We start from the raw sequence: 20751 nt of genomic DNA, 5'->3' as shown, positions 1-20751 counted from the left end.
GTAGAGCGCTGTGGACTTACAGCAAAGTCCTTTGCGTTATAGCCGCTTGGCCATATCCCATTCTTACCAGGCGCTAAAATTCCCTTGGGGTCTAATGCATTCTTGCTTATCGTATTGAGATGCATCTGCGCATTATTATGAAAGTTATAAGTCTGCGCAATCTAATCCATCAATGCCAAATAAGTGCGATACTCGCCCGAGCCCTTCTTCGCCGCATCGTCGATTAACTGACTAATGAGGGCGTGCGCTCAACGGCATGACTCTGGATCAAGACGGTCAAAAACAAGACACACTATGTGATACATCTCCCTCATTCCCACGACAAATGTTCCGATGAAGTCGAAACCTGCTTCTTCGCAACGCTTGCAGGTCAAGGCATACTGAGCGACCGCGTCGTCGCTTGTGACTTTGGCGATGGGAGAGAGGAACAGGTGAGCTCCATTGGGCAGCCAGTTGCTGTTGAAATGCGGTTAATATGTCAAAAATGATATCGGGTGAGATGGAGAACTTACGACCATTCAAGCTCAGTCATAGTGGGAATTCCCTAGAGGGTAAGATCTCTAGTCTGCAAAGCAACATTGTCAGGCATATCCTCCGGGAAGTAAAACTTGGCCCCGGGGATGGCTGAGAAAGCATCCTTGACAACTTCCCACATAACCTTCCGAATGGGTTCAGGGCCATAAAGCGCCCCATAGAAATTCCAGCGGCCTAGGTTGAGCTTCTCTGAGATCTCATCGAGTTCCTTATCATTGAGTGGCTTTTTCGAAGTCGTGAACTTGTCTCGAGATCCCTGTAGTTATTGTCAGCTGTGCTCCAGTGGTTAAGCTGGGCTCATACCATGACAGCTGCATCCAAAAGTACATGTCTAACAGTGGGAACATTTTGGAGCACCATTGAAGTCCGAAGCGGTCGAATGATCTCAATGGCCTGGTGAAGATCCTTATCTTTAGGAATAGTGATTAAGTATGACTGATACCCGCCAGGGTTCACCATGAGCCAGATACCCATTTTGACAACAATACCAAGAGACGATTGAGTAAAAATGCCATCGTTGTAGGGACCGAAGCCGTAGTTAAACCGTTGCCACGTCGAGTTGGGCTCTTGCTCGTGTGGAGGGGCGTTTGGATCCGCATCTGGGTTTGGCAAATCCTCCATTCCCGTACGGACTAGTGTGACGTCGGGAAGGACAACTTTAGAAGTAGGATCTCTGCGGTTTATAAAATACTGAACTCCATTGGTTGGCATGGAATCTTTAAGAGAAGGTTCTTCGGCCTTTTAATACGAAGCTGCCACATAACACGCATATACCATAGAGATGGCAGGAGGGGCAGCACCAAGGAGATCGCCTTATTTAGAATAAAGAGGGCTACTCCTTTGACCCTGTTAATAAATTACATTAATATACAGCCTCCCTAATAAGCCACACATGAATGCTCTTCTAAGCAGCTTTGCTGTCTCATAAAATTGCCTAATAGCTATAGATCTTATACAATTACTTTGCAGCCAATCAGTCTTCCATATTACCCAGGGTAGCCATAAGCAGGGGATAACTATAAGGCCCTTACCTAACTTATCTAAATGCCAGCATTACTTGTCTCACACCACTAAATAAATCATCCATATAATATACCGCAGACAACACTAGCATATCTATCATAACTATTAGCCGCATTAAAAAACTCATAGCAAGTGAATCCCCCATACGTGTTGCTATATCAAGTCCTTCGGATGTCTAGGTTCATCGCGTAATTAGCCGGGGGCTTGTTGGGCGCCAAACGAACTTTGGACCGCGCCATCATCTCTCGGTAATTCAACGCTTTCCGGAAGTTGATTCGCGGCAATTCAACTGAGACTAGAGAAAGGAGGATAGATCTCTTCTTTAGTTTCCTTTTTAGTCAAGTTTGCGAGTGGCTTGAGCCACGAATGCTTGCTTGTGACTACAAATAGTGGGCCACACAGAGTACACCCACTCACTTGCCACTAAACCCTCATTGACAATGGCCGTATACCTAGACTAACCCATTCAGGCCTTAATGATGTACACCATGACAGTCTTGCGCAAGAACAATAACAAGCTGCGTATAACCTAGACTGTGTAATCAGAGGCCACTAGATGGAAAACAGCCTCTTCTGGTAACCCTCCAACGTCCGCCCAAGAAGCATGAACACTATTAATCGTCCAATGAAGCATTTAAAGGGTACAAATCTGTTGTAAGAGCCTTGATCAGAATAGCCCTGAAACTACCAGTTTGTGACAATCACTTCCTTACTGCAATGACTACTCAAGCTCAGTCAAAAATTAAACCACCAGAGCAATATTTCTTGCCACCTACCGAGTATTGCCCCAACAGCAAAATGCCGGTGTTGGTTTATCGCAACGTTCTTCCAAGTCCGCGGACGATCGACTCAGCGCAGGCATGGATTGAAAAGAATGGTTGGTTGAGAGCAGTGAGTAACAAGTCATCCGTTGGGTTGCTCCAACGAAGCTATCTCGGGATCTCTTTAATTCTTGTCGAAGGGTATTGTCTGGGTAGCCACTTCTCGACGCCATTTTCATCCTAATGTCCATGAGTGTTATGGTATGTAAAAGCCCCGTGAGGCTTCATCTGATAAATGAAAAAAGGCTGAGCATGGTGTCGTACTACTTGATAGCAATTCTTTCGGGGTCATCCGACGTTCTGATGGGAGTAGGAAAATTTGATGATACCGACGGAGTTTCATCAGAGAGCGAACGGCATGATAAGCCTGGTTTACTTCTGACCCTCAGAGAAGGAGACGTGGTCATACACCCGGCTGGCACCGGCCATTCCAACGTCCGCGACGAAGGTGATTATCGCTATCTATCCTTCTTCCCTGAGGTAAGGTTTTATTGACTTGTACACCTACCTTACCTCAGAGCTGATTCTAAACGAGGGTTCGCCGAGATGGATATCTGAGAACGGAGAGAGGCGGCTGGATCAGGCTCCAGAATTACTGGAGCTGATTGCTCAAGTTCCCATGCCACAGGATCCTGTAATTGGAAATGAAGGATACCTGGTTCCTCTTTGGCGTGCTGCCAGTGAGTAGATAGAGAGTTATCTCAGTACAGAATCACTGAAGCTTAAAGGCCGAGCTTGCCACCCATGGGTAAGAAGAAAGACCGTGATTTGTGTCGTGTCTTGTGTAGAGGAGTTACCTAGTATGTGCCCTACCCAACAGCCGTCAATTGTTTTACCCACACGGGTTCTGAGGCAATCTCTTCGCGTTTCTGATGTTGATGTCTTGCCTATCATGATAACCCTGCAATTCGCCACTTGGACTCATCTTGCTTCTTGCCCGATTTGACACTTACGCGAGATGCGGGGGCGCGGTCGAGAACCCGATCCACCATAACCAGGTTCGTATTGGGCGGGCAGTATCCGTACTATTTACCTGTAGGTTCATGATGGAGTTTGGCGGTTCATGATACATAGAAAGAAAGTCGGCAGCTAGCTTGTGAAAAAAAGTGAGTCGGAAGTGCTACATGCACCAGGCTCGCGAAATAACCAGAACTGGACAACTTGTGCTGTAGTTTAGCGTCAGCTACTTTAGCCTAAGCATGTGTTGGCTTGATTTGCACACTGTGAGAGCAATTGTGAATACATAAGACTAAAGCAGAGAGGTCCAGCTAAGGAAAATAAATAGATTAAATGTTGGCGTTTCAATTCAACAAGAATATTATTCTCAAGACATGATCGGTCGATTCCCTTCTATTTCTCACAGTCTCTTTCGGTCCTCCAAGCCTACATACCCAAGCCGCAAAACCACTGTACCTACATCTTCACAGCCTTCCAAGTCCGATATGGGATCCTTGCCTGAAACCCTCGAGGTCGATGCTCTCGTCGTCGGTGCCGGAGTTGGAGGCATCTACTCGACCTACAAGCTTACTAAGGCGGGGCTTAACATACAATGTATTGACATGGCTAGTGATGTCGGTGGTACGTGGTTCTGGAACACCTATCCTGGCGCCATGAGTGACACAGAAACCTACCTTTATCGTTATTCGTGGGACAAGGAAGATCTACGAACTTACCCATGGTCGCAACATTATGTCTACCAGCCTGAGATTCTCAACTACCTGCGACACGTCGTAAAGAAACACAATCTTCGGAAATACATGCGCTTTTCGACCGAGATGGAGTCAGCGTCTTGGGATGACAAAGACGGCAAATGGATCATCTCATGCTCAGGCGATCTGGTCATCAAGGCCCGCTACTTGGTGAACTGCCTGGGGCTCCTGTCGAAGCCCAACTACCCTGACATCCCCGGTATCTCTTCCTTTGCCGGCGACATCGTCCACACAGCGAAGTGGGATGACAAATTGAAGTTGGAGGGGCGAAGAGTCGGTATTATCGGCAATGGGTCAACGGGTGTTCAGGTCATGACGGCGATAGCTCCCAAGGTTGGTCGTCTTGTCTCGTTCCAACGCCATCCACAATATTCGGTCCCTAGTGGCCAAGGCCAGATTCCTGATGGATACCGTGAAAAGATTAACGAAAACTACGATGAGATCTGGCGAGACGTATGGTCCTCATCAACCGCTTTCGGTGTACCTGAGAGCACGCGGAAGACAATGGAGGTCACACCTGAAGAACGTCGTCAAGCGTTCCAGGAAGTCTGGGATAAGGGCAACGGCTTCCGCTTCATGTTCAGTGCTTTTGGCGACATCACGACAAACCTCGACGCGAACGAGGAAGCGTGCAACTTCATCCGCAGCAAGATTGACGAAATTGTCAAGGATCCCAAGAAGGCCAAGGCGCTGAAGCCATGCGATCTTTACGCCCGACGGCCTCTTTGCGACTCAGGTTATTATCAAATCTTCAACCGCGACAACGTGGATATCGTGGATCTTCGAGAGACACCTATTCAAGAAATTGTACCGGAGGGTATCAAGACCAAGGACGGCGAAGTGCATAAACTCGACGCCTTGATCTTTGCCACCGGCTTCGACGCAATTGAAGGCAATTACCTGCGTATCAAGATAACAGGGCGAAACGGAAGGTCTATCAAGAAACACTGGGAGAATGGCTCAACAGCCTATGGTGCAATCGCGTGCTCTGGCTTCCCCAACATGTTCATCGTGTCTGGGCCACAGGGCGCGTTTGCCAATTTCCCCGTTGTCATTGAAAGCGAGATTGACCTTATCACCGAGTGCATTCTACATGCTGAGAAGAACAAGCAGAATCACGTCATGGAGGTTTCACACAAAGCGGAGCAGCAGTGGAGCGAGCTCTGTGATCAGCTGGTAGAGGGCTCACTGTTCAAGACAACTGCCAGCTGGATCTTTGGGGCGAATGTTGAGGGGCGCAAGTCAAGTACAAAGTTTTACTTTGGCGGTCTCAATCGCTACCGGGAGTGGGCACAGAAGGAGATTAAGGAAGGGTTTCCCGGTTTTACTGGTTCTTGATTTACAAGTGAAGACATAGGCAATGATAAGAATACGTACATGCTGTTCGCATTATTTGGGTTGCAAATTGACGATGATTGTGACCGTGCGATTGAAGGTAAATGAGCGACGCAGCGCTGTAACTTGGATGCCGCCTGGTGTAGCCAACGACCAAATAGCTTCACCCTTTTAGGCGGTGATAGATTGCATGCAGTATCTCCAGAAACCCAACAAAAAGACCTGCTATGTTTGACTGCCGCAATCAAAGTTCTCTGTTTGCAAGAACCGGTCTCGGAGGCCTTTGGAATATCAAGCACAGTATCATTATTAATGTCCCACTGTATCTGCGGGCGGGCCCTTCGGTACTAACAGATCTGTTCTCCAACCCCCGCATCCGAAGTTAGTGAGCCGATCAACTTACCAGACATGGAAAATTAGCGACCTCAGATGCACCTTGAGGTGGGTGAGCTAACACATCCGAAGCACATGATGATGCCCAAAATTTCCTAATGCAGTTGATTGACGAACTCGACTAAAATGTGAGCAAGTTGAATACTGCCCGTGATCTTTTATTATGCCCTTTACCCTCAGCTCCAGGCGCGTTTCTTACCAGACCCAAACCATTCATTGTCTTTAGCACGTCTGCCAATCTATCCTTCCCCAAATTCTCAGAATAAGCAACAACATAACCTCTCTCAAAACAAAATATTCAGCCATGCCTCCCTCTGTTCCCAACAGTAAGGGCTCCAACGCCCCCAAAGACACCCCTTACGGCACTTGGGACTCTTTCCCGTGGGAAGACTTCCCCGAATACGCAGGATCTAAATCAGTCCTGTATCGGTCTGCTGATGGCAAGATCGTTGCCGGAGCTGCCAAAGAGAGTGGTACTGCAACACTAACCTACCCCTGCGACGAGTTCTTCTATGTCACCGAGGGGTGGATTAAGCTCGCGATTCATGGAGGAGAAACATTCACCTTGACAAAAGACCAATTTGTGTACCTAAAGAAGGGAACTACAGTGGACTTTGAGTTTGGACCCGAATTTGCCAATGTCGCCGTGTTTATCGATAATGAACGAATCACGCTGATTTAGAGCGAGGAGAATAGTAAATGTTGGGTTACGAAAGACGTATCAATGAATAAAGAATTGCATTTTGCCTTTCTTAGAATTAATCGAATTGGTTTCTTCTATGCAATTGATCGATCGACTCTTGTTCCAACTTTGATCTCACCTGTGATTGCATTCATGACTGGTGCCCCCCCCCCCACTATCTTACGTAGCTTCCTTTCACGGCTCGTAAGTCGACAGGGACTCATCAGCCAAGTAATTAACCTTACATCATCCGCTCCGTACCCCTCTAAGTTACCCTTCCAATTTACCCCTCCAACTGCCGCGGGGTGATAAGCCAGCTCGATTGCTGTACAACCGAGGAGAGCTAGCCTATGATGGCATCTAACCTTTCCGAATCGAGCTTCGACACGAGGGACTGTTAGCTTGGGGTTTGTGGTTTTTCATGCATGGCATGACTTGCCCAATCTAGACAGGTCGCGAGGTGTACTTGACCCACCGCCCTCCTAGCGCTTCGCAAACTAAGCTAGGTACCATCAGTCATGAGAGAAGGTCAAGCTACCGGTAATAATGCAGACCGGGAACTTATGGTACCCAGACTCCTTGAACAGGAATATAATCATCGCTAATGCTTCGATTTCCTCAACCATGTTCTATCCAAGTCGAAGTCTTCCGATTCGTTAAACTTCGCATTCGCAAATCATGGTTGCAAACCTCTTCCAGACCCTTACGGCCCCGAATGGACGCTCAGTCGAGCAGCCTCTGGGTCTGTTCATCAACAACGAATGGCGCGAGGCAAAGTCTGGCGAAAAGATCACAGTCGTAAGCCCCATGTAAGCGCAAAACTACCCTTTCCCCCCTGCCTCCACATCATTTGGGGCTGCTGACCTAAACTCACATCTTATAGAGACGAGCAAGAAATCGTCAAGGTCCATGCCGGTGGCGAGCAAGACATTGACGATGCTGTGAAAGCAGCCCGCGCAGCTTTCCGAGGGCCATGGTCAAGAATTAGCCCGACAGAGCGTGGCGAGCTCATGCGAAAGCTGGCCGACCTGGCTGAAGAGTTGACAGACACGTTTGCTTCGATCGATACCTGGAATAATGGTATAGCAGCCAACTCTAAACCCATCCGTCGCTTGCAGATTGCTGACTTTTGCAGGGAAGCGTTTTTCGTCGGCCCAAGGAGACGTTCGCGAGTTGACAGGAGTGCTTCGCTATTATGCCGGGTTCGCCGATAAGATTTCAGGCCAAGGTAAGTGGAAGAACTGTCGAACGACAAAAGAATTTTACTGATACGGCTTGTCATTGCAGTTATTTCTACCAACGATAACAAATTCGCGTATACGAACCGACAACCGATTGGCGTCTGTGGCCAGATCATTCCCTGGAACTATCCATTGGGAATGGCAGCTTGGAAACTCGGCCCGGCGCTGGCTGCTGGCAACGCAATTGTGCTCAAGCCTGCCGAACAGACCCCTCTATCTGTCCTGCTATTTGCCACTCTTATTGAAAGGGCCGGTTTCCCGCCTGGTGTAATCAATATCGTCAATGGATTTGGTCGCACAGCTGGAGCAAGCCTAGCAGGTCACATCGACGTGGATAAGATTGCCTTTACAGGGTCTACAAACACAGGTCGCGAGATCATGAAACTGGCAGCTACCAATTTAAAAGAGATCACCCTCGAGACAGGTGGGAAGTCACCCCTTATCATTTTTGAAGATGCCGAGCTTGAGAATGCCGTCAAGTGGGCTCATTATGGCATTATGGCCAACCAGGGACAAATCTGCACAGCTACAAGCAGACTCCTTATCCACGAGAAGATTTATCCCAAGTTCATTGAGCTCTTTGTCGAACAGGTCAAGAAGACCTCTGTCGTTGGCGACCCTTATGCTGCTGGAACCTTCCAAGGCCCTCAGGTCACCAAGGCCCAGTACGAACGTGTCTTATCGTACATTGAGCAAGGCAAGCAGGAAGGCGCCACGTTGAGCTTCGGTGGCAAACCTTATAAGGGTGTCAATGGAAAGGGCTTTTTCATCGAGCCTACTGTCTTCACTGATGTCAAGGACCACATGAAGATTTACCGCGAAGAAGTCTTTGGCCCACTCGCCGCCATCAGCTCCTTCTCGACCGAAGATGAGGCAATTGAGAGAGCCAACGATAGCTTCTACGGCTTGGGGGCTGCGATTTTCACAGAGAATATTACTCGAGCCCATGCAATTGCCAAGAGGATAGATGCAGGAAGTAAGTCACGTGCAAGATCAACCATAAATACATGTATCATGTCAGCTAACAATTCAAAGTGGTCTGGGTCAACAGTAGCAACGACTCGGACTTCCGAATTCCATTCGGTGGTGTGAAGCAGTCAGGCATCGGACGAGAGTTGGGAGAGTCGGGTATTCTGGCATACACATCTGTCAAGGCTGTTCATGTAAACCTGGGAAATCGTCTCTAGATGCACTGAGGTAAAAGGCGTCTGAGAGGGTTAATAAAACTGGAATTTATATAACTGAGGTCACTACACCTTTATCTTTTTACCTGACCGTGATTTAAGGTTGAGAATTGAGCGTTGATAATCCTTACAGCTAATCTTTGCATCACGCGCCTACCTCGAGCAGTGAGCAAGAATGTAATGTACTGTCGGAATCCCTCAAAAGCCATTCGAATGCTAGTTGCAAGTCATTTACATTTTCATCTGTCGAATTTTCCGTCTTGAATGCCATCTTGAACTAAATCGTTCACCTTTTTTCGTCATGGGATCCTTGGACAACATCCCAACCCGTTATCACGAGTTATCGTGCAGTGGCCTAGCTCTCGTCTGGCGCTCCTCTCAGCAGCGTTCAGTTGTGTTCTCTTGAAAAACCCTTCCGGAGTACCGTGCACTAGACTAGCCTGTTCCACTCACGACGGAAATGACTCCGAGTAAATGTGAGATCTTTTTTCGGTTGTATTGCTAGGCTAGACAATAACCTTTCAGCGGAACACTGACGCCTGTAAAATCTCACTGCGAGTGCCGTGTACAACCCACTGTAGCAAGTAGTCTCTCTAGTACTGTAGGTGGGGTTGATTTCACACCTGCGCCTAGCAATGGGCTGGAAGCCTACTACGCGATGGTTTTTAGAAATAAGATGATATCATAGGAAAAGCGAATTTCCGGAAGTGCTGTTACTGGTCGCTTTACCCGAGGATCCCTTTTTAGGTTCGATACGACTTACCACAGCAAGATGATGAATGGTTGGGTGCCGTCAGAGTCCAAGGGAAAATCACCGGCAACAGTGAATCTGGTCACGTCCGCGTCTCCCCACTTGCCTTTTTTGATCAATACGCGATCCAATGATGCGCATGTGCTACCGTTAGCCGGCCAGAAATGGCCAGGGACTGCTTCGCAACATACGCATCGAACCATTACGATACTTGCATGTAACCGAAGGCTCGTCCAGTCTAGTTAGTCCCGAAAGGATATAATGGATGTCCTGTAAAACTAAATAATTCTTCAGTCTTTTCATATTTAGTCCAATTCAACTCAATCACACAACGGTTGACTATACTCAAACGCCGAGCCAACTCCAACTGATGACTTCACTCAATATCCCCGCGGTTGCTGCCGGCCTGGTGCTTCTACTAGCTTTTTACGAGAGAATAATCAAGCCCGCGTTCCTATCTCCACTCGCCAAGATCCCGGCGCCGCATTGGAGCTGCCATGTTGCTCCCTTTTGGCTGTGGTGGGCAAAGCTCACTCACCAGGAGAACAAGCTGGTCTATAAAAATCACATGGCTAAGGGGAAGGCTCTAAGACTCTCGCCAGGTTTGGTCAGCCTCAATTGCTTCGAAGGCGGCTTGAAGCAGGTCTACTTGGGAGGCTTCCCTAAGACTGAGTTTTATACGCGAGGATTCATCAATTACAAGTAATAAACGTTAAGTCCTGTCTTTTCACAGATTCTCAGGTACTAATCTCGTCATAACTCTATAGTACGGAAAACATTTTCACTTTCCAGGACAATGGAACCCACTCTGCCCGCAAACGAATCATCTCCGGTACTTTCTCTAAATCTTTTATCCTTGCCGATAGTACAAGTCAAGCTTCTATGAAGAAAATCTTGTTCGGGAGGCTTCTGCCTGTATTCAGCCGTGCAGCTGACAGCAAGAAGCCATTGGAAGTGCTCGAGCTATTCTACTCGTACTCAATGGACTCATTCATCACCTGGCAGTTTGGAAGCACGCTGAGCAGCAATCTGATTGAAGACGAAAAGGAGAGACGGCTATACCTGGATGGATTCTTTGCTGCCGCACCATATACGTTCTGGCAATACGAGTTCCCAAGACTGAACAACTGGCTCAAGACAATTGGCCTTATTCCGAAAAAGGTCGACAGTGGCTTCCACGACATCGAACAGTGGAACCTTGAGAAGTGTGACAAAGCGCAGGAACTCATTGCACAAGGCGAAGAGGACTTGTCAGATGCGGATAAGCCCGTCGTTATGTCTCTTGCACTCAAGGCCATGAGCGATCCTCATGCCAAGCCTGGTCAATATCCTCAGCGCCTGGAAATCGCCAGTGACATGTTTGCACACAACTCGGCAGCCCATGAAACCAGTGGCAACACTCTGACCTTTTGCTTTTACGAGCTATCCAAGAGACCAGAACTTCAGGCAAAGCTGCGAGAAGAGTTGCTCACCCTCGATCCGCCACTGTACTTCCCGCCACCGGCCGAAGGAGAATGGGTAGTGCCTGCGCCGAAGGCCATCGACAAACTTCCGCTACTAGAGGCTGTCATATTAGAATCTCTCCGCCTCTACCCATCTGTCCCAGGTGGTCAGCCCCGTCGCGTCCCAAAGCCCAGCTCGCTAGGAGGTCACGACAACATTCCAGCCGGCACTACCGTTCAGTGTTATGCGTACTCATTGCATCGCACGCCCGAGATCTTTCCCGAGCCAGACCAGTGGAAGCCAGAGCGGTGGATCGATTCATCACCTGAGCATCTCGCCACCATGCGCCGATGGTTTTGGGCATTTGGAAGCGGAGGCCGCATGTGCATCGGAAGCAATTTTGCATATTTCTGTAAGTAATGTCAATCACTGGAACACAGTTGTGATATTTGCTAATTCTCGGTTCAGCCATGAAGAATGTCGTTGCAAGCGTGTACACTAACTTCACGACAACGCTGCATGACCATGGAAGTATGGAATTGGAAGATGCCTACCTCGCAGGACCTGTAGGCCATAGATTGGCGCTCAAGTTCGGGTATATTAGGAAGATGTAAGAACACATGGTGGGCGTGGGAGGCATATTTCCAAGTCTAGACGCACTGGAGCTAGAAGGCAAAAGGTTAACAGAAGCAAACCGACACTGATTATTTTATGTCTTGTTGTTAGATCTTATGTAAAGAAATCAAGATCCAAAAGCATTTTTATGTTTCTAAACTTTATAGATTTGTTTAGCTCTAGCTCTAGTAAAGTTTAGAGTGGCTTTATAACTTAAATTCCCCAAGGCTCTATAACCTTAAGACAGTGATTTACTCCGAAAACAACAGCAGGCTATTAGGACCTTGATTAAAAAGCCACTTGAGGTAGTGAGTGGAATAGCACAGCGGGAGGCAGCCTGGTAGCAGAGAGAGCTAAAGTAAATATGGGAATTAAGATAGGACCTGTGCTATTTTAGAAACACAGATACCTATCTGCCTATCAACCGCCAAAGCACACGACGCGTGCAAAGATAACAGAGCAATGTGCACGGACTAGTTTTATTGTATTCTATCTAATTACAGGCCCGACTGCGTACAGTAGTAGTAGGTATAGGTAAATCATCCTACTGAGATCCTGCAAGACGCTTCAAATCATCGGACCAAAGAGTTTTGTTCTCAGTCCCATGAAGAGCTTGCTGAAGGAGAGCTGCTGCAACTGATTCCAGCTTGATGGTTGTGACCTCCTTACCTAGGCGAGCCATAACTTCTTTCACGTCGGTAGAGTCATTAATAATCAAGCCCGGTCTCGCGACACCTGCTTCAACTAGATCTGGGTGCTTTTCTTCAAATCCAAAGACTAGGTTCTCAACCTCGCCCTTTCTTCGCGTTAGCTTTATTATCAGTCATTTGAAACAGTCATAGAATTGACTCGCATCAGGAAGTATTCAGGTAGAAGTGGCGAGGTCTTAGTCTGATCTCTCTCTGCATCGGCGCCACTCATATAGACAAAGCGGAATAGCTTCTTAACGGAAGATTTGACCATAGTTTCTAGTCCAGCCAACGTATCGTCAAGGCAAATCTTTCGTGCTTGTTCAGAGTCGAGTGATTTATAGGCCATAGGTGTGATACCAACAGTCCTGGCAACTACAGTCAGCCGGGAGGTCTCATAGGATAGGAGTCAGGACAAACGCCAAGGAATTCTTACCAGATACATGCCGCTGCATCCTTAAACTCATCTCTTACACTCGCTGGATAATCTCCATAGTCCTTCACAATGATACTCTTGAGTCAGGCTGGGTCAGCCCCACTAGGAACGAACACAGGCTTGCGAGCAACAGCAACAACACTGGTGACCTGAGGTAGTTGAAGGCTTTGACGTATAATCTCCGTGCCAACATAACCGCTTGCACCGGTCACGAGAAGCTTCATATTGTAGGTTCTGGAGTTAGAATGCTGAACGAGTACAGAGAGGGAGATAAAGCAATATGAAATAAATAGATAGAAATAGGACCAAGACTAACGGAGAGAATCGGCAGGTGATATATATAAAACTTGTCATATCGGACCTAACTTTGAGCCGATAAATCCGCGACTTCCTATGATGTTCTCAAATAGTATCTAAAAATGAACCTTGATCCTTACTACGGCTTGAAACTGGCCCATCTAACATGGATTTAAGTATTTAACGGAACGATTACCTCAAGAGGAAGCAACTAATAAGGGGAAAACACCGAGCTTGGTTCTCTTCAAGTTTACCTTGCGTTAGCTGCAATGATGACAAAGTCTGCTCAGTATGATGAATCACCCAGCGCCACGGTATAGAAAAGCGAATACAAACACACCAAGAACTTATTTCTATTCCTAAAAAGGTAATCCATCCGTGTGCGCCACGCATGAATTTGGTGGGGGTAGGTACAGTATGTACTTTAATTTATCCTATCCTTAATGATGAATGGCGAGGCGAGCTAGTCCTCTTGAGGCAACACTTTCGTACTAACTCATCATCTTCTCTCATTGACATGGTCCCCATTACGGGCCATATTCGCGACATGCGTAACTCTAATAAAAGCTAGGTGATGAGGAGGGTTACTAAACGAAGCCCCATCGTTAAAAAACAGTCTAGTTAATTGTTCTATAGTTTTAATCATCTTGATTTGTAAATGAAAGAGTTTTAATTTTCTTTTTGATTAGTAAAAAGTTTAAAAATTCTATGGAGAAATTTAGATTTATTCGAACCTTGTTTAACTCTTTGCCTTATTTAAAGTAAGTGCCCGTGTGCAAATTTGAGAAACCAGATCGAAAGACATCACTCTTCTCCACGCTACTTTCATCTTTGCAGCCCAATATTAAGAACATCAACAATCTGTCCACTTCCATCATCTTTCAAAATGTCGGAGCAACCCCTGACTCATTACATCACCGTAACCCGTGAGATCAACGCCCCAATCGGCGAAGTCTGGGGTCTTGTCGCTGCCTTTGGTGGTGAGAAAGCCTGGTACCCTGGCTGTCTGAAACTCAGTCTTAAGGGTTTTGGAATCGGAAGCATTCGCACCTTTTCATATGAGTACCCAGCCGGAAAGAACAAAGGCAAACGATACGAGTTCTCTGAGGAGATGACGGCATACGACGCCGACAACCATTCCATGACCTTCAGGGTCAGACGACCCGATTATCCAGATATGATTGCTTTTGGAACCACTGTGTTGGACCCCATTGGATCGAACAAGACTCGCTTTCGTTGGATTGCGGAGGGAAGTCCTGTGCCGGAAGAGTATATGGGCATCTTGAAGGAGGATCTGGATGAGCGTTTCAATGGCCTCATCACCGCCATAGCTCAGCAAGTAGAGTAGTCTATTCAGAGGCAGACAAACAACAGACTACCATGACAACCTCCTACAGATTCATTGATAAAGCCCAATCGTGGCAGGTTCTTCTTTCACGTATTAGTGTATGAATTCTATAATCTCCTCTCCTGGCTTGAAACCTGACAAACAGAAATGATAAACCAACAATGGCATGATGATTATCCGAGTCTAAGATACATCAGGCTGTGACCGCACAGCTCCCAACCATCTTGAAAACAGCCCAGTAATCCATTACAGGCTCAGACGTTAGGATATGAGCTACACTATGGGCCAACCTGACGCCCTGATCAGCCATATAGGTCAAGAGCCGTAGAATCCATTCCCGCATCGCCGAATCTGCAGAGACCTGTGCAGCTATATACAGGGAAGTCAGAGTGCCAGAACATTCCAATATCTGCATTGGCGAAAAGGGTAAATTGTTCTCAGGTCGTACACCGGGAAGAATAAATTGGGGTATAGCTGCGCAGATCGCCTGTGTTACTTCAGCAATTGTCTCAGAAACTGAAGTGCAAGGCTGAAGCTCCCTTATGATGCTATTTAACTCTAGACGCATGATGCGGTATGCATTAAAGACTTGAGTTGTGTAATGGCAAGGATAGACTTCATAGTAGTGGTCAAATGATTGGGCGCTGAAATTGTTGACGCGTCGTGGCCACCAAGCGCGTGGTATTTTGCTCTCTACATGAGCAAATTGACTATCAAGGTCCCTTGCCTGAGCGAGGATGGTTGGACAATTTAACTTGCCGCTTTGCGTATCAGCACGAAAGTTGATAAGTCTCATTAATAAGCCGATAAAGGTCCACTTTTCGTTCTGTATGTAGCTGTCCAGGTGATGATAAAGGCTTTGTAGTGTCTGTGGTATTGAAACACCAGCCGCGCCATAGCTGAGAGTAAGTGCAATAACAGTACGGGTAGCGAGTTGTTGGGTGGTTAGGTTTAAGTAATCTGTTCTCGGGCGAGACCGGACTATGGAGAGGGCACCCTGGATGTGGCTTAATGAGGAGTCTAGGAATTCCGATAGTTGATAATGATGGTAAGCCATCTTCTCGTAGAGGTCTAGGAGAAGCACGGACTGGAGAGTCTCATCATTGACTAATTGGTTGACTCCAGTTCTAGTTGAAAGCTGGGAGGAACGTATTACAATTCCCAAGCTTTGAATAGCAGCCAAATAACGCTTGTTCGCAAGAGGCACTAGATCCTGGCGATTCAACTGGAACGACATGAAGGCCAGGCTGACAGCATCGACAGTAGCTTGTAAAAGTCCGCTGGGAGATGACTCGGTCAAAAGTGAGGCAAGGGTATGAAAGCCGCATGAGTATCTATCAATGTAGAGCGATAGAAAAGCGTGCCGGGATGATACAGTGGAACTGAGTTGCAGAGTGGGCGGTAGTAGGGCGGTTGGTCGTCTCATCATAACCTTTTGCATCGCGTTACGAGTTTCGTCACGGAAGACCAACTCTTTTGGGTCGCGGTACCCATGGCAGGTCAAGTTGACTCTACGGCATTGAGTGCAACCCGTTGGGATCAGATCGCACTAGTTTGTGTCAACGAAATTAGTTAGTGGCATATGGGAGGAATACCTACCCGGATCTTTCTCTTCCTACATGGTGCGCAATCCTTAGATGGACGACCATAATTCACCATGGTGCTGACTGTGATCGACTTCGAATTGATGGAGGTTGATACATGCTGAGGGAATCATGGACGAGAGAAGTCTCTACTGTTGGTCTTTGTTTGAATCATGAAATGGGATGTCACTTTCGACTTCCATCGGCATTTGTCAGCTATGGGGACTGGCCTATGAGATTGTCCAGGTTGAACCCACTATAGCCGTTAACGGAACGCTAACCTATTATGGAAAGGCCACTTCACGTAATACTGGGGATGAAATACAGGGGATCTACCTTAATCCTGCATCCGATGTTTCATCCGGCTAGTGCCGACCACATAGTAGACCAGGGAATGTGGAGGCTCTGCCACGAGAATAGTATTCGAGCGTTCAAAAATGCCTAATTTACTTATACTAGATACATTTGATTAGGTCTTGCTTAATAGTGGCGCTGGGTTGGGTTCTCTAGAACCTGTTATATAACGAAATAGGTTTCAAACCGGTAAACTAATCTATATTAAGTTTAATATTTATAGAGTTATAAAGTAAAATTATATCTAATATAGTAAATCTAACGTATTAATTTTAGTTACTAGGTATTGATTAAATATACTATTTAGGATACTTACCTTATTAAATATATTAAATGCTAAAGGGAGGCATTAGAAGGTCTAGCCTACTGGTTAAAGAAGATAAGAGTGGTCCTAGTGTTATTAGGATAAATTGTAGGGGCCACGTGATGTAACCGCGGGGTTGTAATAGTCTTGTTGTATTTAAAGGTTATAAAATTATATCTTACTCTTTTTATATTAAGAATTATATTAAATATATAATAAAAAAGGGTTATAAAATTATTATAAGTATACCTATTATAAATAGTTGTATAATAGTAAGGATATAACTTTATTTAAAGCTTTACTTTCTTATATTTTTATAATATTTCTTAGGTAAATTACTAATCTTATACTAAATTATTTACAAGCGCGAGGTCATTATTCCCGAGACCGTGAAGGACGTTAAAGAAATCAACAGGGGGATGCTAGACGAACTGACAAAAATTACCCTACAGATAGCTTGACCGACGAATCACATACACATATTCTACCACGAGTTCGCTCGCTGCTCGTGCCATGCCAAACTTATGCGTAAACCTTCCAGCTTTCTGCCTATAGGCGTACACAACCTTCTGCCGATGGACAATCACCTTCTCGGTCCTTGTCCCACCGTGCTCTTGAGATCTTTATGAGTATGACGTCGCAATGTCTTACATAATCTTGTAGTCCTGGGCTTTCTCAGAAGTCATGAATTCGGGTAGCGCCTTATGTCCCAGAGCTAGGTTCTGCATCTCGAGTCAGCAAATACTGTATCAGGTTCCCGACTCGGTCATCCTAACGTCTGCCTTTGGCTATCAGAGGTTGTTCGATCTTCAATACCAAAGTCTTTTAGATCATCGAGACTCTGTACCGTCATAGGCTTGAACACCACGCCCCGCGCCTTAAGACGTTGTCTCAACCATGTCGTAAACAGTGAAAGTAAGATGATGATGGACTTGTAGGTCATTCCCAAGGTTGCTCGAGGGGGTAATTCTGAGGAGATGAGGAATATAAACCTTGAGTCCGGGATTCAAACCAAATTTCGTCCAGGGAGCCTTGCTCTCTCATTCATAAGTACGAAGACTCGATTTTGGATGCTCAAACGCGACACTCAAAAACCCAGTGCATGCGTCGAATTGCTGTTTCTGATCTTGGGACTCGAAATGGGCATTTCGATCCAGCACGCACCAGCCCAATTACTAGCATATTCAAAGTCCCCAGCATTCCCAGGGAAGTGCTTTCCTACAATCGTAATGCTATAGTTAGTGGGTAGTTGACTGGCTATGGTTATGCTAGTTACCCTAAAGCTGTTTGCTCTGCCTCGCGTTAAGCGTCAAGAAAGGGCATACTCAGCGACCCATACTGTAATATGAACCATTGCTACCCATTATAAACGTTGGTATTGCTCGTTTAGATCAGAAGCCGAACCTTGACAGTAGGTATCAGGGATCGTCGATTGATTGTCTATAAGCGCATAAGCGCCATACGAGCCAGATGGCTCAAGATTTTGGGCTTACCCTGCGTTTGGTATACTTGCCTATTTGGGTTTGTTTGCGAAGTAGACAATGCGGTAATAAATGTTCTATGATTGGATCCTGCTCCAGCATCATACTTTAGCACCTATGTATTTAGTTTTACACCCGTAAGAAGAGATCAGACTAAGTAGTGGTGGAGAAAGAAGCAGTATCGGTTCTTCCACAGATCAGTAAATGAGCTGAAGTCTCGGAGTCAAAGTCATTAGGAGAAGCTTTGGTAAACAAGTAGTTGTGAAGCACCAAATCGATCATTCCATAACCGTCACGAAGACAGAAGAAAACGAACACACTACCGCACTTGTGGTACAAAACTTTCCGTCCGACATGTTGTGTCCTCCCCTAGATAGCGCTTCAATAGATGACAAGCAAGTCTCATACGTTCCACAAGACCAGATCTCCAGAATCCACCCGCCCTCACAGTTTGGAGTCGAACGTGTTCAATGGCTCACGATACAACTCCAAGACTCTATCCCTCTTGTCTTGAAGTCGAGTCTTGGTTTCCTCAAAGACTCTAGGTATCCCGCAATCACTGAATTTCTTATCGCCGAGGATCATGTCAGTCATGCCGTTTGCGCAGAGAAACACCTGCGGCATGCCATGACCTGTGAAGCCTCCCATGATAAACATGCCAGGGCGGTCGGGGATTGGCCCAACCCGCGGTAGTCGATCAGAAGAGTATCCCATGACTGTGAGGATTAGCTAGAATTTGCAGAGAGGCATTGGAGGCGGAGACGTACTTCCTGTCCAAATATCGTCAACGTACGCGCCGCTGTTTTCCCAGCCGTGGAAATGGCGTTGCATATACCCATCGAAGTAATGGCGAGCCCGATCAATAAGGTCGCTGTCATCAGCATTCTTATACCAATCTTCCAGGTGTTTGATGTATGTCTGGCGAGCGCCGCCGACAATGATGCTTCCGTCGGGCCGTGGGATTAGATAGTCAAAGTCCCACTCGTTAAAGCGCAGTGCATATGAGTTTGTAAGTAGTGGCGGTCTTCCTGGACTTACAATACGACTGCAAATAGCCCTATAAGGGATGATCTTGCCATCATACTCAGGAAGAAGAGCTGCAGTATATGCATTCGTTGCCATAATTACCTGTCTTGCTTTGACTACTCCTCGACCTGTAGTAATAGTCCAAAGTTCGTTTTCATCTCGTTCCGAGGACACCATTTGCACAGGTGTGTTTGTCTGGAGATTAACGCCCTTCGCAATAGCTTTTTCGAGCATGTGGTGGATGAGCTTGTACGGCCATAGGTGACCGGCAGTATAACTGAAGCAACCCTTGGCTCCTTTGATACCGGAGAGCTTCCATCCCGTCAGTCGTAAATCTCATGAGTTTTGATTAGGTGGAAATAGGTTTACCTTCTCCGCATATTCTCTCGGTGCGCAATATGTGCGCTCAGTCGCCTCAATGCCATTCTCCAGTAGTGACTTATAACCGGCTTCTAGTTTATCCTGGTGTCGGTCGGAAAATTGCACGTCGATGGCCCGTGTAAGTACGAAATCGCAGTCGACTTTTTCATCGCGGATAAATCTGGCTACTGCTTCGACATTGGCGTATTCGAAGTTAGCAACCTCGGCTGCAGCTTCGACGCCATACTCGTTTGCCAGTCTCGATATTGCGTTGTATGAGTCCGGCTTGAGATGTCCTCCTAGACGATTTGTTATCAGAAGCTCCTTGCAAGTGGATCTGACATTCGGGACTTGCCATTTCGACCAGTTGCTCCCGAGCAGAGTTGTCTCGCTTCCAAGACCAGAATTGATGGCATTTTGTCCGCACATTTGGACAATATGTGTGTAACCAAAGCTGCTCCAGAGTATCCAGCGCCGATTATTACAATGTCGCATTGGGCTGGGAGATCCCTTGTAGAGCGATGATTATCGATTTCTCCGACCTGGCGCCTCCAAAAAGAGCTCATGCCGTTAGGCGAGGGAGAGGCTGAATCCGACATGTTGATGAGCGTTTGATTGAGGGTAAACAAAGTCTAGTGGATCAGAACTCGACTTCAGTGGCAGATGAATGCTGAAGAACTCTACGCCGCAAGGATCACGGCGGGTAAAAGTCTACTTTTGACCTCCAAATCCAGATCCCTTCAATGGCTGGTCGCAAAGTGGTCCAACTGAGCTAAAAAGCCATGAGGCGGACTTGGCCGAGGCTCCACTGGCCCCTCGCATCAGAGCCAAATCAGGGAATTGTTTTCGAACGAACTTTTGTCGGCTTAGCTTATTTTTGGGTTAAATTTAAAAAGATTGCCGAAATGTAGCCGGTATATCTCATCAATGGCTTCGGGGCATTGATCCTTGCCAAGATGGAGTCAATTGGAACAAATCTACTTGAAGGGAGCTTGCGCGGTTAACTGATAGTCAATTTATACTTAAGGTGTGACCCCCTCGTTGAATCTGCTCGCTCTATCCATACGATGTACCTATCCCGACTGATTCAATCTTTCAACCACCCTACTGATGATGACTTGATAAACAACTAAACAATACGG

General features: G+C 46.6%; 10 protein-coding genes across 10 annotated transcripts; 6 read left to right on the top strand and 4 right to left on the bottom strand.

Moving 5' to 3' along the window:
- Positions 1–248: 248 nt before the first annotated feature.
- On the bottom strand, positions 249–532 carry FOXG_22645 (uncharacterized protein; the record flags this gene model as incomplete). The annotated part of the gene is made up of 2 exons (XM_018403050.1): positions 249–456; positions 513–532. The coding sequence occupies 2 exons, from the start codon at positions 530–532 to the stop codon at positions 249–251; spliced, it is 228 nt and encodes a 75-aa protein (XP_018257820.1).
- Positions 533–544: 12 nt separating this feature from the next.
- On the bottom strand, positions 545–1245 carry FOXG_16976 (uncharacterized protein; the record flags this gene model as incomplete). Its single annotated transcript, XM_018397002.1, has 2 exons — positions 545–790; positions 838–1245. 2 exons carry the CDS (start codon positions 1243–1245, stop codon positions 545–547), a joined length of 654 nt encoding a protein of 217 aa, XP_018257819.1.
- Positions 1246–2681: 1436 nt separating this feature from the next.
- FOXG_22644 (uncharacterized protein) lies at positions 2682–3066 on the top strand (the record flags this gene model as incomplete). The annotated part of the gene is made up of 2 exons (XM_018403049.1): positions 2682–2858; positions 2914–3066. The coding sequence occupies 2 exons, from the start codon at positions 2682–2684 to the stop codon at positions 3064–3066; spliced, it is 330 nt and encodes a 109-aa protein (XP_018257818.1).
- Positions 3067–3820: 754 nt separating this feature from the next.
- FOXG_16975 (uncharacterized protein) lies at positions 3821–5425 on the top strand (the record flags this gene model as incomplete). Its single annotated transcript, XM_018397001.1, has 1 exon — positions 3821–5425. One exon carries the CDS (start codon positions 3821–3823, stop codon positions 5423–5425), a length of 1605 nt encoding a protein of 534 aa, XP_018257817.1.
- Positions 5426–6119: 694 nt separating this feature from the next.
- On the top strand, positions 6120–6497 carry FOXG_16974 (uncharacterized protein; the record flags this gene model as incomplete). Its single annotated transcript, XM_018397000.1, has 1 exon — positions 6120–6497. The coding sequence occupies one exon, from the start codon at positions 6120–6122 to the stop codon at positions 6495–6497; it is 378 nt and encodes a 125-aa protein (XP_018257816.1).
- A 678-nt stretch (positions 6498–7175) lies between these two features.
- Positions 7176–8925, top strand: FOXG_16973 (aldehyde dehydrogenase (NAD+); the record flags this gene model as incomplete). Its single annotated transcript, XM_018396999.1, has 5 exons — positions 7176–7306; positions 7381–7577; positions 7633–7725; positions 7785–8714; positions 8774–8925. 5 exons carry the CDS (start codon positions 7176–7178, stop codon positions 8923–8925), a joined length of 1503 nt encoding a protein of 500 aa, XP_018257815.1.
- Positions 8926–10043: 1118 nt separating this feature from the next.
- On the top strand, positions 10044–11815 carry FOXG_16972 (uncharacterized protein; the record flags this gene model as incomplete). Its single annotated transcript, XM_018396998.1, has 3 exons — positions 10044–10375; positions 10441–11528; positions 11585–11815. 3 exons carry the CDS (start codon positions 10044–10046, stop codon positions 11728–11730), a joined length of 1566 nt encoding a protein of 521 aa, XP_018257814.1. The 3' UTR covers positions 11731–11815.
- Positions 11816–12275: 460 nt separating this feature from the next.
- On the bottom strand, positions 12276–13080 carry FOXG_22643 (uncharacterized protein; the record flags this gene model as incomplete). Its single annotated transcript, XM_018403048.1, has 3 exons — positions 12276–12527; positions 12581–12788; positions 12971–13080. 3 exons carry the CDS (start codon positions 13078–13080, stop codon positions 12276–12278), a joined length of 570 nt encoding a protein of 189 aa, XP_018257813.1.
- A 959-nt stretch (positions 13081–14039) lies between these two features.
- FOXG_16971 (uncharacterized protein) lies at positions 14040–14501 on the top strand (the record flags this gene model as incomplete). Its single annotated transcript, XM_018396997.1, has 1 exon — positions 14040–14501. The coding sequence occupies one exon, from the start codon at positions 14040–14042 to the stop codon at positions 14499–14501; it is 462 nt and encodes a 153-aa protein (XP_018257812.1).
- Positions 14502–18667: 4166 nt separating this feature from the next.
- Positions 18668–20038, bottom strand: FOXG_16970 (uncharacterized protein; the record flags this gene model as incomplete). Its single annotated transcript, XM_018396996.1, has 3 exons — positions 18668–18939; positions 18991–19561; positions 19619–20038. 3 exons carry the CDS (start codon positions 20036–20038, stop codon positions 18668–18670), a joined length of 1263 nt encoding a protein of 420 aa, XP_018257811.1.
- Between the last annotated feature and the right edge of the window lie 713 nt (positions 20039–20751).

Source organism: Fusarium oxysporum, genomic scaffold (genome assembly GCF_000149955.1).
Source record: "Fusarium oxysporum f. sp. lycopersici 4287 supercont2.40 genomic scaffold, whole genome shotgun sequence".
NCBI lineage: Eukaryota > Fungi > Ascomycota > Sordariomycetes > Hypocreales > Nectriaceae > Fusarium > Fusarium oxysporum.
Note: the sequence above shows the minus strand (reverse complement) of the source record. Positions and strands in the feature narration are given on the sequence as shown.